The following is a 19,965-nucleotide window of genomic DNA, read 5'->3' on the forward strand; positions in this document are numbered from 1 at the left end:
GGAATTTTCCTGTTGTCTTCTCAAATTAACCACAAAAGGAAAGTGCGTGTCGGACGGTAGTGTGGGAGAGACCCCAAGCCAGGATGAAGGAGAATGTTCAGGGGTGAGTGTGCTAAACCTTACACCATGCAGTCACCAGAGCTGAACGTTCAGCTTAGGAGAACTGACCCGGAGTCAGAAAGGAGGCATGTGAACAGGAGGGGTCCTAGCCTCTTTGATATAGGGATAACAGGGAACGTTTTTAGGTTGAAATCGGAACCAAAGAAGACCAAGGGATAAATGAGTTAGCAGCTGGGGAGGATCAGAGGAAATATCTGGGGCAGTTCCCAAATTAGTGAACTGTGCTCACAGGGGGTAGCTGGCCAATGCTGTCTTATCCTTTGAAGGTAGTTCAGGGCTTCTCCAGGCTTCAGGTGATTCATCCCTTCAGCACTATAGTCTCAAGAAAGAGGTTACTCTGTCTGTTTGGGGGGATCTTACACTGGGGAGAATGCCAGGACACTATCCGGGAATCTTGTTGACTTGATCTAGTTCAATCTAGTTGACTTGATTAAAAGCTGAACCTAGAAAGCCAGATAAGGGCAAGATAATGTGGGCCCTACTGCCACACTGAAGAATGAGAACTTAATTTGATAAGCAGAGGAGCCTTGCACACGTTAAATGGGGAAGGGATGAGATTAAAACCGACCTTTCCATCTTTCCTGTGCCCCCCCTCAACATAATGGACACTATTCCAACTCTGAGATACCAAGCTTGTCATTTTGGTGCCTGCAATATTTTTTCCTTTCCTCCAGACCTTCTCTTTTTCTTTCCATGATGAAATGAGTGGCATTATGAAATAAAGCACAGAATGTAGACTTGGAGGCAGAAAGACCAGAATCCCAAATCTGCATACACCAATCAGCTACTGAAATGACTTTCATTCATTCATTCAAATATTTTAGTGCCTGCTACGAAGCCAGGCACTTTTCTAGGCCAAGGTGGTAGTAGTGGATAATACAGACAAATTTTCTCTTCTAGAGAGGGGAGAAAAGACAAATAAAAACAAATGCATATGCTGTATAACATTAGAAAAATGATGTAAAGAAAAAGAGAGTGAGGGGTTAGATTCTGATAGGAGTATCCAAGGAAGTGACATAACAAATCTACATGAAATGGAGAAATCTGGGGAAGAGCATTCCAAGCAGAAGGGAGAACAAGCGCAAAGTATTCTAGCTTTGTACTTACCTGGTATTTTAGGAAGAATAAGGCAGTGTGATGAGAGGTCATAACAATGGGGAGAGGTAAAGTTGGTGAAGTCAGATGGTATAAAGCCTTGTTAGACATGGAAAAGAATTTAGATTTTTTTCTGACAGGAGGGTTTTGAGAAAGGGAGTTAATATTCTGACATATTTTAAAAGGTTATTCTGGTTATTCTATGATGAACTGCCTGAAAGGAGATTGGGGAAGATGGCAAAAGTGGAAGCAAAAATCACCTTCCTCAGTTAATATTATGAAAATATCTCTGTTTATAATTGTATAATGGAACTTAATGGTTAGTCAAGTTATGGTAGACTCTTGGATTTAATACTCCAAAAATATTGCAAGCATAGTGTTTGAAAGTATATGCATTTTAAAAGTGAGTTCAGTACATTAGTAAATGTAAGAAATTATTAGTAAAAATGATCGAAATTAGTTAATTCTCTGGCTTTCAACATCCGTAGTTACAGTCCTACCTACTTATGAGAACATTATTTGGGCCTCAGCATCTTTGAAAGGAAAGGACAATTAGGTAATCTCTAGGTTCTTATTGAGTTCTAAATTTCTGTGATTCTGAGAACAAGCCAGGTAAACAACAATACTGAACATAGCTTATATAGAACAGTTCCTATAAAATAGCTGGATGGAAAATTTCCAAACATTTTAAGCATAGGTTCTTCATGAGTTCATCTGAAGAGACCATGTGTACTGTATTACTTACAAATCTAATTGTAATTTGCATATTGTGAAAAATATACAATTATAATTTAGTTTTGGGGGAAATAATGTAATGCATATGCTATGAATGCTAATAATTTTAAGTGATTGGAAAACCATTTTCTAAGAGGCAGTTTGAATTGTTACTTTGAATGCAAATTTTTAAATATATTTCTCTATGTAGAATTATTCTTGTTATATTTTATGATTCTTGGTATTCAGTTTTCCATCAAGAATATAAGTAGCATATTGTTACTCTAGGGAACCACAGAAAGAGTCCATCTACCCATTTGTCTCCAATAATAAAAATGAGTATGATTCAAGAATGTTAAATGTGATAAAGAAATTAAATGGTTTATAATTCTATGCTGTAATTCAGAAGGTTTATAGTAGAGCCTCTCAACCTCAGTGCTACTGACATTTGGGGCCAGATAATTAATTCTCTGTTCTGGGAGGCTGTTCTGTGCATTGTGTGATGTTTAGCAGCATCCTTGGCCTCTACCCACTAGATGCCTGTTGTGACAATGAAAAAATGTCCCTTGGGAGACAAAAATCGCCCCCAATGAGAGTAGATGCCTGCTCATTTACAAAGTAAGCTTCTTTTTCTTTGTTTTAAGAGATTGAAAACTATTTAAATATCTAATCTGGTTCTTATGGAGCTTGGCTCTTATATTCTTGATACTGAAGAGCTCTATTATCTTTTTGCTTCCTCCAACACAGGAATGATTACTTCCTCTCACATAAGCTTAGGGGCATCGTCCACTCAAATTTAAAAGCAATGAGTCTGTGTCAGTTTCCACAATGTCTTTGTCACTTTTAGCATCAGACTTGCTAATCTAGACCTTTAGGTCAAGGCAAAACTGATTACCAGACTGGGGGAAGTGCTCAAAGCTGCCTCAATTCACCCCTACCCCAATGCCTGGGCATGATTTCACCTCTGCTGATATTGTTGGGCAAACTAACTGCTTCACAGATGTTTAGCTAGACACTCTCAGTTCCTGATTAGGTGGAAAAGCAATCAAGAACCAAAATTCGTATCTATTAAAATGTGTACATTTACTTCCAAAAATAGTGCAGAATGATCCCACCAGAAATTTATCTGCGCTTTTCTTCCCATGAAAATCGTAGACAACCACTATATTTTTGCATGCTGTCATGATCTAAATCAGAACACACCGCCGCCTGCTCAGGAGACAGGAGGCTTGCCCAGAGATCAGATATGGTGGTTCAAGTAGAGCATGTGCATATTACATGTTCAAGTAAGGTCAAGAGTCTAGGCAAATCCAGAGTGACAAACACCGTAAGATACCATCACCCCCTCACCCCCACCGACTTTTAGCAATGGGAACAGTAGTAAAGACTAGAGGAAGGATCCCTTACAGGTCCTGGCACTTCGTGGATCTCAATAATAATGTCTAGCAAGGCCGAACAAAGCGGATTACATAGCAGCCGCCACCTGGAGATTTCTCACTTGAGAAAAAGAGGACAATATTTGTTGACTCACAGGACAACATGAAATGCTTCTAAAATTTTTAGCTTCTTAGTAGTTTGGAAAGAAAGCACCATAACAGTCCTCAACCTTCCCTGTCCTCTCATATGTTTGTCTTGGAAAAAGAAAAAAATCCAGTTTGCTAATTCCTAATATTTAAACTTGAAAGCGTTCCCATAAGACACTCTGAAGACTTTTAGACAAGCCCTTGCGCCCCGCCACCCGCCCCAAGGCGGGGAGTGGCAGTTCCACCCGGGGCCTGAGCTGTTTGATGTCCCGGGGTCACGTGGAATGGAACTTTGGGTGGGCAGCGCACCAGTGACGGGGTCTCCTTAGGACTTGCAGGGCACCTTGGGGCCGTCCATCCCCGTCCCCCCGGGTACGCCCACCCCCGGAAGCCGGGACCCTCGGAGCAGCGGCTGGCTGCAGGGCCACTTTAAGGGCGGGCCGGGGGCGGGCGCCCCCCAGCTGCGAGTACGAAGCCATTGGCGCGCGGCGGGCGGCGGACGCGACGGACTGGCTGCGAGCTCCTCCCGCCGCACGTGGGCAACGGGCCATGGCGGACTCAATTATCCGCCCGGAGCTCGGCCAAACCCTTGAGCAGGTAAGAGGCGGAGGAGGAGGAAGGGGAGGCAGCTGCGTTTAAAACGGCGCGCGGGTCGGCGCGGCGACCCAGTCGGGCGGCACAGCCACGCTGGGCGCAGGCCAGTACGTCTGGGGACGGCTCGGGGGCCACTGCGGGGCGCGAGCCAGTCCCGGCCGCTTCCCTGGGCGTCCCGGCTCGCTCCTGGGGCCCCACGGCGGGCGCCTGCCCACCTCGAGGACGGAGCGGAGGCCCGAGGAGGGAGGGCGACTGGACTGTCACAGAGTCACTCCCTCGAGCTCTTGACTCTCGCCAACCCAAACTCATCTTCCGGCCCCAGACCGTTGGTGGGGCGACGCGGGAGCAAGACGTCGTAGGGTAGATATTCGGGCTGGTGGCCGGATAAAAACGGGAGTGACAACTTTGGTTTCAGCCTGAATATAGGAAAGTTGATTTCACACTTTTCAGTTTGAGTGTAGGAAAGTTTATTCAACATATTGAATATGGAGAAGTTGATCTTCAGCTCTCTTGTCTGCACAGCTCTAGGTGCCTTTTTTCGCTGTGCTCACTGCCGTGGCGTCCAGAGTGTCCTTGTATTGCCGTCTCCGCGCTGACCCTCAAACAGGCAGACGTGTGTAGAGACCGTGCCGTTGGCGGGAAGACACGTCTGCCGTCTTCACACATCCGCCCACCCTGCCCGGAAGTCAAAAGGCCCCCTGGCCTCTTTTGGACGCACCTTATTTATCATCCCCTCCCTCGGCAGACGCACAGAATCATTTTGGTGACTGTTTTCGATAAAAATGAAAGCAGCCCACTAGGAAGGAAGCATAAACCCCACCGACCCCAGAAAGCAAGGTGACCTGGTGTTGGCTTTCTTCTGAGTATTTCACGTCTTGATAAATGTGAGAGGGAAACCTTTTGCGCTGCTTAAGTTTTGTTACCCCTGAGAATGTTCTGCATACTCACTCCTTAAGAACAAGCGTTCTGAACCGAATCACTACCACGTGGAGTGGACCGAGTTTAAGAGGTTTTTCTTAATTATTTAAAAATGGAGGTACCTATTTAAACTCAGTATTTTGGGGGTGCAGGATTAGGCAGAGCTGCACAAAATGGAACTCTGGATAAAATATTATCGAGTAGTACATAAATAACTGTGGCTTCCCACCCTTAGTAGTCTGAAGCCCCAACTGAACCTTTTGTTTGCACTGGGAGAGAAGCTCACTCAGTTTCTCCAGATAGAGCTGCTTAAATCCCTTGACTCCTGGGGAAACTGGAGGCCAACAATTGCCCCATGAGGGCATCAGCCCTGCAGCTGCTGCTAGTTGTCAGTGCTGCTCCCAGTGATAAGAGTGACATAAATAACAGCTCACTAAAATGTAGGAGTGATTTGCTTTAAGCACTTCAGCACCTGCTGTTACTAATTAAGGGTTTAGCCAGCCACAGATTGCAAATGGAAATCCAGTGTTTTAAAAATGGCAGAGACTGGAGTGCCCTGCCTCTTCCCCCGATCTCAGAAATCAGAGTGGATGAAGAGCACTGGTGATGATGATGTCGCCTGGTAAAAACTGCCCACACTTCACAGATCTGCAGCAAGGTGTAGTAGTGTTTATCCCTGAGTGCTGGACTTCGATGCTTTTTATTTTCTCTTTAGACCGTTTTGAATTTTCCAACCTTCCACAATGAATATGTATTGCTTTTGTTAAAAGAGTGCAGTAGGCAATTCACATAGGAAAAAAATTTCCACCAAAGGAGGCCTAGCATTGGTTCAAATCGTGGTCTCACAGGTGAAAATCTTAGAGGTACTAAAAGCAGTTTTCCAGAGCCTAATGTACTAGAACCTTTTATTCATTTTCCTTTTATTCTCATCTGTGGATCCTTCTCATCACCTGTGCTCATATTACACCATCAACAAGATATTTTTAACTATATAAATATTCAAATTGAAGTTGATTAGAAGCTATTCAGTTAATTTGAATTACTTGGGAATAGTGGACTAGGGCAGTGTTCTGATTTGTCTGATTAGGAACATTCCTAGTGTGATGATTTTGTGGGGCAGGGAAGGAAGCCTTGGGCAGGAGAGCAAATCAGCTCTTTGCAGAGCTGCTTTATTTCCTGCCCTCTGTGTCCTGCTGCCAGGCACTGCAAAACCTTTGATTCCGGCACAGAAGGACCGGTGAGTGATACTTGGCTTTCTCATCCCTTTCCGGATCTCTTTCCCTCTCTCCTCAGTTTCTCCCCAGTACCGGGTTCTGCCCTTCAAAGCTTGCTCTAGACTTTTCTCCACAAGACTAGCTGAGCGATTCTGGAGAATTTGGGAACTGGGCTTCTGAGGGGAATGTGGTCAGGAGCGCTAGGTGCTATCCAGGAAAGGGCTCAAGTTAGCGACTGATGCCTGTTGTTCAAAACTTACCTTTGCTTCTCAGTTGGCCCTGTGTCCCGAGCCCTGTGGCTCAGGTAATGCAGAGAGCAGTTTGATTTTTAGGGCTGTTTTCACTGCCTGACATAGATACTTTCCTTTTATTTCTCTCTCCATCTCCCCTTCCCCATCAGGTTGATTTGATGGGTTTTGTGCTCGGGTTTGGTATTACCTGAGAACACATGGCAATAACTACCACCTACAGGGCATTGTACAAACATTACTCCTTATAACAGTCTTGTGATGTAAGTAGTATTGCCCCCCCGCCCCCCGCGATGAGGATCACATAAGTATCTTACTCAGAGCTGCTGGTTAGTCGCTGAACAGGCGGCAGACACCGTTCTGCATACCTCGAAAGCCTTTGCCCTCTTCCCACTGCATCAAACTGTTAAAAAAAAGGATCAGTAATAGCTTTGGTAGAACTGGGGCTCATCCACTGTTTTCCCTGTGTTCCAAGGACTGAAAGCCATACTTTCTTATCAGCAGGAAAAAAAAAAAAAAAGACTCCTGGAATGTAAGCCCCATGAGGGCAGAGAGCTTGTCTGTTCACTTTGAATTCCCAGCACAGCATCTGCCCTCTTGTAGGGGCTTAATAAATATCTATGGCAAGACTACATAGACATCACACATATTTATGCAGATGCATAAAAGTGGCAGGAGGTTCTAAAGGAAAAAGAAAATAAACTTTTCTAATAGAAAGGTTTACAAGTGATTCACAGCCCGGGATATCCTGGTTTATATGGTTTTTTTTTTTAGTGTAATTATTAATAGCACCTCCTTTCTCAAGTGTCTCAGTTTGTAAGGTAAATTAAATGGTCACCCTATCTGTAGAAGGAGGTTATTTTTGGACATTCATAGGTTGCTTCAGTTAACCTCGTTAATTAAAAAACAAAAAGATGGGGCTTCCCTGGTGGCGCAGTGGTTGAGAGTCCGCCTGCCGATGCAGGGGACACGGGTTCGTGCCCCGGTCCGGGAAGATCCCACATGCGGCAGAGTGGCTGGGCCCACGAGCCATGGCCACTGAGCCTGCGCGTCCCGACCCTGTGCTCTGCAACGGGAGAGGCCACAACAGTGAGAGGGCTGCATACTGCAAAAATCAAAACAAACAAACAAAAAGATAATCACTCCTTTTATGACCACTCGTTAATGACTGTTTCAATGCTTGGCATTTGCTTCAAAGGCAGTGTAATTGTCTAGAAGAAATCCTGTGCCGTAGCAGAGATTCACAAACACTCTTTACTCAAAAGCGTCACAGCGGTTTAGAGTCCCGCCTTGCTCCAAGTACCACTGGGAATGAGGAAAGTTTATAAAATGAAAAGGAAGCACTCTAGAAGGTTCCGTATACTCTCTACTGCAGAAATTCCAAATTTCAAAGGTCATTTGAAGGTGTTATGCTGTCTTCTTAGAATGTAGGACATGAGGCTGGTGACATGGGTTGATGTTAGGCTGTGAAAGGCCATGCTAAGGAGTTTGAATTTTTGTTCTGTTTAAAATAGGGTTGGGTGGGTGAGTGGGATTGGCTGGCAATGATGAATTGAGCACACCTGTCAACGTTCCAGCCACCTCAGTCTCCCTGGCAGGAGATACTTAACAGTGTGCCCATACCTTCAACAGGTAAATATCATTGAAAAGAAAAAACAAGTGAGGGGCATTCTAAATTAAAAGTCCCAGGAGACAGAGCAACCATGTGCAACTCATAGTCCTTAATGGGATCTTGGTTTGAACAAAGTAGCTCTCTCTGAACATTAAAAAAAAAAAAAAAAATCCACAGGAAAGCTTGAGATTTAGAAAGCAGATGGGGTCAAATTGCTACCAAAACAAAAGTGGGGAAAAAAAAAGAAAAACAACACAGCATAAAAGACATAGAGAAGAAATGCCCCAGTAAAACAATTCTAGTGATAGTGCAGGCAGAATGTTAGCAGAAGCAAAGATGAAATGGGCCTGAGGGTGCTTCCCTGGTAAAGAATTAGCTGTGGGCAGAACCCCTGGGCCAGCTGGGGCCCTGGATTTCTTCACTCCTGGGCTCTCCCCCTTCACTCCTACTACAGCCAGAGCGATGGGACTTTTAACCAGAGAATCAAACCCAGGCACTGCTCTTTCTAAAGAAAATGAACTCTACGTGGGACACGGGCTCCTGGTATTGGTAGTTTCCAGACCTCTACAACTGACAAGGGTGAAAGGAAAGGCAGCTCTGCCCAGGAGGGAAATAAACCAAAGTGATTGGTTTTCAGGGTAAAACCTGCCTATATTTTGACAAATAGCTGATCCCAGCCACTTTGCTCTCCAGCCTTTCTTCCATCATCCCTACCATTCACACCAAACCCACAGTTTAGAGGAAACAGTGACTGGGGAAGCAGACCACCCCAACTGCAGGGGAAACTGCTCATAAATGTCAGCTGAGGCCTTGAGTCATATTTATGTTTGGATAACCAAGGATCACCAGACAACTATTCCAGAGGCAGATTATAAAGGGGATAGAAAAAACTTAAAATTTCTAATTTGTATGTTCACAGGGGATATCATGTCCTAAAAATAGCAGGTTATGATAAATTATCAAAAGAGAAAAAAGTCTTAGAAATGAGCAATTCATGTTAAATTAACTGAAATTGTAGAAGTCTTTAGAAGGACTAAAGCCTGAGCTGGTGATATGGACAATAAAATTAAGAAAGTCTTGCAGAAGTTGAGACTTGAAGGATCAATTTAGGATGTCCAGCATCTAATAGAAGGTTTCCAAGGATAGACAAAGGCAACAGAGGAGGAAATAATCAAAGAAATAATAGAAGGAAATTTCCAGAGCCAAAGATCCACTGAATGCCAAGTGGGCTGAGTAAGGTCCATCCCCAGACACATCCTAGGAAATGATCAGAATCCACAGCATAAGAGAAAAGCACTAAAAGAAAAACAAGGCAGCTTTTTCTTTTCATCACCAGCTCTGGTTGTGAGAAGAAAATGGCCCAGTATCTTCAAAGGTCAGAGACAAACAGATTTTGACTTGTAGGAGTATTTTGACTATAAAGCTAGCACTGAATTGTGAGCCCTAATGCCACTTAAAGAACATAAATAAGGAGTTTAACTCCCAAAGTATTGTAGGAGCAGCAGGAGGGAAAAAGGACAATTTGATCAGTTTAACAGGAAGCGTGGGAAAGAAGAAACTGAATTATGGTAAATGGGAAACTTGAAATAACAAATGAAGGGAATAAGACCATTTCATGTTAAGTTATGAATATTTCACAATTAATTACATTACATTGATTACCTTAATGTTCATTAGCTAGTGTCATTAATGTAAGTAATAACTTATTAAAAGCTTATTAATTACTTATATTAAAAACTGAAATCTCAGATTGGAAGAAACCTAAAAAAGTCAAATATATTTTATTTAAAAAATTCATACAAAATCAAAATGATACAGAAAGCCTCAAAATAAAGGTATAAAAAACTAAGTGTTGTATATCAGAAAAAAATAAAATTTCAGGTGAAAAGCATTAAAAAGGACAAAGATATATTTTATATATAGTTTTTTCTCTGTAATTATATGATATTTATATGTTAATACATACTACATAGACATTGTAGATCATTATATAGTATATATTAAGTATTATTATATATTTATATGAATATATAAAATTGTTATGAACCTTTATGTACCTAATCCATAGTTTATTTATAGAGTCTATAGTTAGAGAAATTGGTAAATTGACAAAGCGTAATTAGAATAGGCAGGTTTTATATATCTACCTCTTAAAATGAAAGATCAAGTAGACCTAAAATAAGAAAGCAACGAGCAAGTTCAGTCTGAAAGCTGTGTAGAGGCTGTATGCCTAACAGAAAATACACATTGTTTTCAAGTATCCATGGAACATTAAAAATTGTGTATTAAGTGACAGAGAAAATATCAACCAATTCTAAAAAGTAGAAGTCATATAGTGTGCATCCACTGTTGGCAATGCACTGAAATAAGAAATGAGTCAATAGCCAAAAAAATTTTTAAATACCAAAACACTATCCACTTGAAAATTAACATCTTTATATAGGAGTTTAATATAACTCTTAGGTTAAAATGGGAATATAAACTGAAATTATATAAACTAGCAATGAATGAACATGACCACAATGTATCAGAATTTATAGGGTACAACAAAGTGCCACTTGGATGACGGCGTCATTCAATAGAACTTTCTGCAATGATGAAACTCTTCTATAATTATGCAGAAATGGTAGTCACTTGCCATATGTGGATACTGAGCACTTGAAATGTGGCTGGTGAAACTGAACTGATTTCACACTTTAATTGTAATGAACATAAATTTAAATCACCACATATTGGACCACATAGTTCTACAGTCTCTAATAAAGCATTACCAGAAAAAGAAGATAGAAAAAAATTTAATTATATATTAATCTCTAGTTGGGGCTTCCCTGGTGGCACAGTGGTTAAGAATCTGCCTGCCAATGCAGGGGACACGGGTTCGAGCCCTGGTCCGGGAAGATCCCACATGCCGTGGAGCAACTAAGCCCATGTGCCACAACTACTGAGCCTGCGCTCTAGAGCCCGCAGGCCACAACTACTGAAGCCCACGTGCCTAGAGCCTGTGCTCCGCAACAAGAGAAGCCACCGCATAGCCCGTGCACGGCAACAAAGAGTAGACCCCGCTCACCGCAACTAGAGAAAGCCCACACGCAGCAACAAAGACCCAACGCAGCCAAAAATAAATAAATTAAATAAATAAATTTAATCTGTAGTTGGAAAGCAAGCAAGATGAACTCAACACAAGTAATAAATGTTGTATAAATTTAAAAATTAATACATTTGAAAAGAAATGAAATGGATTTTTAAAAATATATGAATAAAATTCACTTAAAGGCAGAACACTTATTTTACTAGTAAGCATTAAGGAACTGTAAAAGGTAGTCTAAAACCTACCTTTATAAATGACTTCAGGCTCAGATTTCACAGACAAGTTTTACCTAAACTTCAAGAAGCCAATAATTTATATGTTTTGTAAAATATTCAAGACCATAGAATAATTTAGAAGCTTTCTATTGCTTCAAGGCTGGCATAACCTTGACACTCAAACCAGATAAGTCAGTACAATAAAACAAAATTTTATCCAGTTTTACTTATGAATATAGATGTAAAAATCTAAAATAATATGAATGAACTGAATCTATTTGCAATAAGTATGGGTTTATCCCAGTAATGCAATGATGGCTTGACATTAGGAAATCTATTAATGTAATTCACTACCTAACAGATGAAAGGAGAAAAAAAAATGTGATCATGTTGATACAGAAAAAGCATTTGGTAAATTTTAACACCCATTTCTGATTTAAAATTCTTAGCTTCCAAATAGAAAGAAACTTCTTTAACTTGATAAAGGGTATTGACCTTCATTATCATGTAGTAGTAAAAACATTTGAAATATTCCCACTAAAGTCAGGAACAAGGCAAGAATGCCCACTTCACTCCTGCAATTTACCGTTGTTTTGAATGTCGTAGCCAGTGCTTTAAGGTTAATAAGTAAAAGGCATAAATAAATTCTGGAGACGGGGACAAAAATGTCATTTTTGAAAACCATATGATTACCTATCTAGGAAACTCAGAAGAATCAACTAAAAAGTACTGGAACTAAATGGAGAGTACCAAAAAGTACTTTGAGCAAATTCCTTATACAGAAATCAGTACATCTCTATGTCAGCTATAATCAATCAGAAAATATAGTGAGAAACTATATCCCCTTCACAATGACTCTGAAATCTTGAAAAATCTAGGAATCAATGTGTGAAGACACTTGCAAAATCTATATGCAAGTAACTATAAAACTGAAGGAGATAAGATCTGATTTCTCTGAGTCATACTTCCTAAATAGGGAGATGTAATACATAATGATATTCCCTAATTAATCTTTAAAATAAATGCAACTGTCATCAAAATTTTAACAGGGTTCCTTATGGAACCTGACAAGCTGTTGATAAAATTCTGTGGGAAGAAACATTGTGGGAAAATATCTAAGAACCAAACTGAAAAATAACAAGGAGGGAACCACATGCTCTAGCAAATACAAAGCATAAAGAGCTAGCAATTAGACTGTGTGCTGTTAACCAGGAATAGGCAAATAAATCAATGGATCAGATTGAAGCTCCCCAAAACTTATATACATACATACATACATATATATGGCATTTGAAACTACTAAGAGAAGTTTGGCATATTCAGTAATGCTGTTCTTTGTCATTTTAAGTGGATTGTGTTTAATATCTGTACAGAATAAAACGTGGAGAAATAAAAGATGAAGACGGAAATTATATTTTTTCTAATCGAATGTGCTTGAAAATATCCCCAAATGGAAATAAAGAGGCTCTTCGGTTCCTAATGTTCAGATTTGAAGAGCATGTATATTCCATTCAAAGAAAGGACTTGATTTGAGTATTTCTTAGGTTCAGGGAATTTAAATCTTTCTCTGTTCTCCGGAATGTGTTTCATCAAAATAAATCATGTGGGAGAGTCACCAGCTTGGTTCTCTCATTAGTCAACAGGTTTTCCAGCAGGATGGGCGATTGGGAAACTGGGCCTATAGAAAGAATCCTATCTATTGTTAATAGGATGAGAAAGAAACTTGTAGGAAAACCACAGTAGAATAGTATTTGTAGGCAGAACTTTAAAAAATAGCATTACTTTCAGATCCATTCACTACCCTAGGTTCTAAGGACATGAAATGAATAGTTCCTGCCCTTGAGGTATGCTTATAGTTGACCATTCAGTATAGCTGAGTAGTCAGTCATTGGCTATTTGTAACCTTTATTTATCTTCTCATACATGACGGCATGTTCTCTATGCCCAGACATTAATTGTGTGATGCTTCTGCTTTTTTCCTTCTCTTTCAGACAAAAATAGACCTCTTATTAGTTGGCGATGTCACTGTTCAGTACCTGGCTGATATTGTACAGAAATTCTTTTCAAATTTAGCAAAAATCACCGTCATCATTAGTGATGTGAAGACGGTAGCAGCACTTGTGGATGATTGCACGTTCAACATGGTTTTTCTGAAGTTGACCTCTTTACCAACTGCCGAGGAGCTGGAAGCTGTCAGATTAATTAGGTAAACTCCAAAATCTTGACTCTATTATCTTTAGAATAGTTTTTTTTTTTTAAAGATTTTTTTTTTGATGTGGATCATTTTTAAGTCTTTGTTACAATATTGTTTATGTTTTATGTTTTGGTTTTTTGGCCATGAGGCATAGGGGACCTTAGCTCCCCAACCAGGGATTGAACCTGCACCTTCTGCATTGGAAGGCGAAGTCTTAACCGCTGGACCGCCAGGGAAGTCCCTAGAATAGTTTTTATTAAAACCTGCTTCTATAAAAATTCTTAAAAGATGATACAATTCTACTTTAATTTTTAAGATGACGGATATTTTCAAGGGCAGAATCTCTATATATGTTTTTGTTCTTCCTGCCAGTTTGACCTACTTTTATAAGAATTAACATTTTAACTTAAAAGTAATAGGTGTGGGTGAGGATATAAGAATTAATTGGTCATAGAAATTTATTTGGTATATAATGCTTCCCATAATTCAGTAGGTATTCCTTTTTAATAACTATGTCATTAACATGGCGTATTGTTTCAGAGTTCATTAATTCTTATAGTAGACACTAAAGCAGGTGAGCACTTGTATCTCTGGGTCATGATAGCTCTGGGCTGAAGGTGTCTCTTTCAAGAGATGTCCTAATGTGAAAGAGCCATGAAGCTCTCTGGATCCGCTGAGTCCAGGTCAATACCATGTCCATTATTATTTTCTTTTCTTTAAATTTTATTTATTTATTTATTTTTGGCTGCATTGGGTCTTCGTTGCTACGCACAGGCTTTCTGTAATTGTAGTGAGCAGGGGCTTCTCTTGTTGCAGAGCACAGGCTCTAGGCGCATGGGCTTCAGTGGTTGTGGCTCACGGGCTCAGCAGTTGTGGCTCACGGGCTGTAGCACGCAGGCTCAGTAGTTGTGGCGCACGGGCTTAGTTGCTCCGTGGCATGTGGGATCTTCCCAGACTAGGGCTCGAACCCATGTCCCCTGCATTGGCAGGCGGATTCTTAACTGCTGCACCACCAGGGAAGCCCACATGCATTATTCTTGTTTCACCCGGTAGTTCCATAGAAGTTATGCTGCTGTTTGACCCACTCAACTCTGGAGATCTGGAGTCTAGAGGTGAAAGATTTTGGTTCTTCCGTGCCTGTTTACATAGGATTTTGAGCCATTTAGGATGTTTTTAAACAGGGTTAGGTGAGATTGAATGTGTTTCCCTTCTGTGAGACTTGATGAAGTGTAATTGTAGATACTATTGGAATATATAAGGACTTCTCATAATTAGAGGAGAGGACTTCCTAGACCAAAGGAGAAAGTTCAGAGAAATATTGTGATTCCAGAATAAAAAGGACCAAGCATATTATGTTAGGGGAAAAGACAGGTGGGACTGGGAAGAAGCCAGAGACACTGGGTTACTTGTTAAAGACAGACAGAAAGACACTGCTCCTGGGGTTTCTTAGAACGGTTGGTCTTCTGCATTTCTTTGGCCTTCTACTGGGAATATGAACTCTAGACAAACCAGGCAAATTACCTCAAAGAGGATTTCACTTCTAAAACATGTTGTTGTGAACGATCTTCCTTCTGAAGATATGCCTATTTTATTAATATACCTTTTCAAAAAATCTATTGATAGAGTACCTCTGATTGGAGGCTTATAGTAATATCTCATTTGTATAGTATTAATATTTAAAAAAAATTTACAACACCTTTATGAGGGAGGTAAGGCAGGGTTCATCGTTCCTACTTGGCAGATTAGAAACCTGAGGCTGAAGTGACTTGCCTGAGACCACATGGCTTGTTTTCACAAAACTCAGACTAGAACTCTTCACTCTTCCCTTCGTGTTCTTTCTAAAAGTCTGTAATCATTTGGCTTCTGTATTGAAGCCCCTTTTACAATTCGGACATGCCATAGATGCCAGACTTACTTTAACCTAAGCGTTTCATTTTGGAGGAGCAGTGGACAAGCTGCTGTGGCTGACCTCTCTCCATTCCAGCAGCAGGAGTCCAGCCGTGCCTCCCCAAATGTGGTAAAGGCTTTGTGTTCGCTCATGATCGAGGCTACATTTTGAACAGGATAAGATTAAAGTTCTGTTTAAGAACAAGCTTTATGTCTAGTCACAGTTGTTAGCAGTTGGGAGGGTAGAGGAGAGAACCTCTGTCTGACACTCCCCTCTGTGGATTCTCCCCACGGCTGCTTTCTTTGTCTGAATAACATAGCTTAAGATGTGTTAGCAGAGAGAAGAAGATAGATGAAGGAAATAAATGTACAGACAGGCATATGGTAATTCTGTGGTTTTGCTGTAAAAGCATTTCTTTGAAAAGAAAAAGAGAATAATTCGTGGAATACACCTGGTTTTCTTTTTTGGTCTCATTATACGTATCCGGTATACGTCTTGACTAATAGCAGGTATTCAGTACTTTGCTCTAGGTGTGGGTGGGCGACCATGCTGTTCTAGGGCAGACCATGAGTTCTAGCTTTTGCGTTTCTCTCTGAAAAAGGGACAGAGCTTTCTTTGTGGAAGCTTTGCCTTTCCTGATACTGGACTTAGAGGCTAGAAATGTCTCTGAAATTCCCTTTCTTGCCCTCAGAATTGTTATGAGTTGATGACTTACGAATTATTTAAACCCTTATGGAGCATATTTATATTTTGAGGCTATAGTTTTTCTTAGGATGATGAGTCTCATGAACATCTTGCCCTATTTATAAGGCATTTAAACCTTTATCTTTCCTACAGCACTCTATCTTTTGAGTTTGGGCTAATATTTAATGACTAAGCCAATATGAAGAGTTTTGGCTTAGCTTTTTAATGCTGTATTTTAGATTTTTTTTCCCCCTTAGAGCTTTGTTGTTTTGTTATATCTCAAAATCTGGATAGATTCAGGAAAATATACAAGTATTTACCTTACTCCTCTCTGGTCCCTTTTTATGCCCTGCCAGTGAGTGAAGAACTCACTGTAGAATAAAAGTGGTCCACGTTGATTTTCAGTATCAGAGCACATGATCACAAATCTATGTATATCTGTAAGACATACGGATTTTTATTGAAACTAAGAATGAAGTATAGTGTGTCAGCTATCATACTAAGCTTCTTTTAGGATAAAATGCAAGCAGGCTCCTTGAAAAGATTTTAAAATTTATTCTTATAGAAGAACTGTGGTTTTAGCTTGGAGCTAATCATTAATCAGTTTTAATCATTTGTAAAAATAATGGTACCTTATAGCCTGACATCCTCAAGAATTACGGCACATCTCAATTATAGGTTGACATTGCTGGTAGTACTCCCTAATTTGATTTCATTTCATGAACACATTTTTATTGAGCCAGATGAACTCAGACACCACCCAGTGGTAAAATATTTTAAGATCGTCTCAGGATTCATGTGCTTGGTTCCAGAATTTCAGGAGTATTTGACCCTTCTTTCAGGTCAGTTCTCAAAACTGAACCACATTCAAAGTGTAGATACTTGGTAATTCAGATGCATCCTGGCACTACCTTACAAAGGCTAATACAGAACATTAGAGTATGTTTCAAGCTCATCCACAGTGTATGGATCCTGTTTGCCATTGTGATTTTCTGGTCCATGAACTGTGTCTGCAGTTCCTCAAACCCTGTAATTCTCGTGAGCTCAGAGCAGTGCAGCGATAGGAAAGGAACGCAGAATGTGGTTCCGTCTGCTCAGTCGGCAAATCAAGTTTAATCTGATTTTATTTTTTCCCATGTCGATTCGCTTGTCTGATCAGTTAACTTATTGCGTCACCAGGAAAATCCAATCTTGTGAGCCACAAGGGTCTAACAAGTTGTCCTGCTATGTCCCCAATTCCAGAACATCCTTGACTTGACAGTGCTACTCAGTAAGTCTGATCAGCCAGTTTGCATTACCTGAATACTTGACATAAACACTATAACAACAAAACATCTAAGTAGTTTTACTAAAAACATTATTCTATAAATAGGAACTGAGGGCCATTCTAGATGTTTATTGTTTCTAGCATCATGTCATGTGGTGAACCTGACTTAGAAGGGTCACAGCAGAAACTCTCCTGACAAAAAGCATAGTGGGGATGGGGCACACCAACCTTCACTATTGACCAGAATCAACTCAGAACTTCACTGCATTTTATCACAGGTGCCCTGTTAGTAGCAAGTGAACTCAGTGTTTTCATATTTACAGTAAAACTCTTAATTTTCTCACTGAAAATGGTTGTTTTAATTCATTAAGTAATTAATAAAGGATATTATTTGTTACAAGTCCCAAATAGACCACACCAAGTTAATTTGGCTGCTTTGGGCCCAAGGTTGCATGATGGATAACCGTACTCAAGAAGGATGCAACCCAAAAATGACACTGGCTTTTGTCCTTTGACGTCCCTGTGCCTGTAAAGGAAGTGCCTTTAGAAACCCCGGCTTCATAGGGACTTATAAGAACATTTTGGTCCTCCTATTAGATGACAGATTTCAGCGGCCAGCCAGATCTTTCCTGAGGTTCTTTGATCATCAGAGTGTACAATTCAGTTCAAAACACTTTTATATGATTTTTTTTTCCAGCTACCAGACTTAGGGGTGGAGACAAGGCTGGGAATGGCCACTGCTGCAGTTTGAGCTTATGGCGGCCTCCAGTTCCAGAGACCACTGGGCATAGGCTAGGAGTGGACACTAGAACATCAATATCCAATCTCGTATGAGCGTAGTCTCAGGATCCATCATGTCATTTAAACAGTGTATGCCGTGAAACAGGAGGATAAATAAATTGCCCCCCAGCAAACTGCAGATTTTTAAAACTCTGGAGACCTCAATTGAGAAGGTGGTTCTAAGGCCTCAGAACCTGCAATTTAGTTTTGGTATATGAAAGAAGTGGTATTAGTTGGGTTGGAGAAAGGAGATTTTTGTTGTGTTTTGGTGTTGCTTAGTTTTAAGGAACATTCATTCATTGGAAAGAGGACCTTTTTTGGTGATCCTGGAAACTGGAAACTCTGTTAGCTTATTAATTTGTACAGAATGTGGATGAGAAGCTGAGCTCTGGACCAGAGTGTTGGATTCTGGGAACTCTATTGATTGCTGGGGTTCCTGCACAATTAGGGCTTCACTGACAGAAGAAGTGTTTGGGTTGGTAATCGATTCTGTGCTAATGACAAAAGTCCAGGAATTCCAACTCTGTCTGATGTGAAGCTTGAAATTTGAAAGTCATCGGGGTATAAAAATCCATATATCCAAATCTAACCTATTTCCCTGTCAGTAAGATCAATTTTTTAAAAAAATAGACGCAGGATTATTTCCAAAAGCAAATAATCTGTTTTTTAAAAAATTCTATAATTCTAGAATATTTTAACTTACGATAACTTGTTTTTGTGAGTCCACAAAGTATTTTTTATTTCAAAAGCTGGACTGAACTACCCAATATGTTTCTATCTATTCAGTCTGTTTGTCCCTCCCACCTCATCCCATTATTCATACCCCTGTTATACCCCACGCTTTTTCATCCCTTACAAAATAAATGGGAAAGGTTCACACTGTGGACACTGACACACAGGCGTCATTCTCTCCTACGCACTTCCACGGTCCACACCCCACCGTGTGCTAAGGGGCCTTCCTTACTGCCACTTGAGTCTGCCTGTCGGATCCCATCCTCCCTCCTACTTGTGCCTATTTTGACGGCAGTACTTCTGCCTGAGCTTCTCATTTCCTCATAGAAATTGTGTTCTTTCCTCTCTTCTCTTTTACCCCAAATTCTCTTTCAGAATTCATAGAACACAAGCCTGAATAGAGCTCAATTGGGTGATTTGTCCCATTTTAGTAATATCCTATTGATACTTGTTTGACATAATTAACTTAGTAAATATTCTGAGTTATATATATATTTTAAATAAATTTATTTATTTATTTATGTCTGTATTGGGTCTTTGTTGCTGCGCACGGGCTTTCTCTAGTTGCGGCGAGCGGGGGCTATTCTTCGTTGCAGTGCGCGGGCTTCTCATTGCAGTGGCTTCTCATGCTGCAGAGCACGGGCTCTAGGCGTGAGGGCTTCAGTAGTTGTGGCATGTGGGCTCAGTAGTTGTGGCTCGCGGGCTCTAGAGCGCAGGCTCAGTAGTTGTGGCGCACGGGCTTGTTTGCTCCGTGGCATGTGGGATCTTCCCAGACCAGGGCTCGAACCCATGTCCCCTTCATTGGCAGGTGGATTCTTAACCACTGTGCCACCAGGGAAGCCCTGGTCATTTGTTTTATAAAATTTCCCACATTCTGATTTCATCCCCATAGCATTTAAAAAAAAAATATTCCTCTTTTCCTTAAATTTCTTGAAACTGGTGGTTAGATCAAGAATCTGGATAAGATTTTGGATCATTTAAAGCCAAGAACAAAAGTGATCCGTCTTACATTCTACCTAATACCTGAGCAGTATTCTCAAAACTGTCAAGATCATCAGAAACAAAGTCAGCAAAAGTGT

At 40.6% G+C, this 19,965-nt stretch overlaps 1 protein-coding gene across 2 annotated transcripts in view; it reads left to right on the forward strand.

The window, feature by feature from the left end:
* The first annotated feature begins 3,922 nt into the window (after positions 1-3,922).
* Positions 3,923-19,965, forward strand: part of SOHLH2 (spermatogenesis and oogenesis specific basic helix-loop-helix 2) — a 39,851-nt gene continuing 23,808 nt past the window's right edge. For both annotated transcript variants that reach the window (XM_027116516.1, XM_027116517.1), the window contains exons 1-2: positions 3,923-4,049; positions 13,333-13,547. In XM_027116516.1, the coding sequence (XP_026972317.1) occupies positions 4,002-4,049; positions 13,333-13,547 (263 nt within the window). In that variant the 5' untranslated portion in view covers positions 3,923-4,001. The remainder of the gene's footprint in view (positions 4,050-13,332; positions 13,548-19,965) is intronic.

The sequence above is a fragment of the Aethalodelphis obliquidens genome, unplaced genomic scaffold, assembly GCF_003676395.1.
Source record: "Aethalodelphis obliquidens isolate GAN/ISIS:26980383/991018 unplaced genomic scaffold, ASM367639v1 scaffold16, whole genome shotgun sequence".
Classification (NCBI taxonomy): Eukaryota; Metazoa; Chordata; class Mammalia; order Artiodactyla; family Delphinidae; genus Aethalodelphis; species Aethalodelphis obliquidens.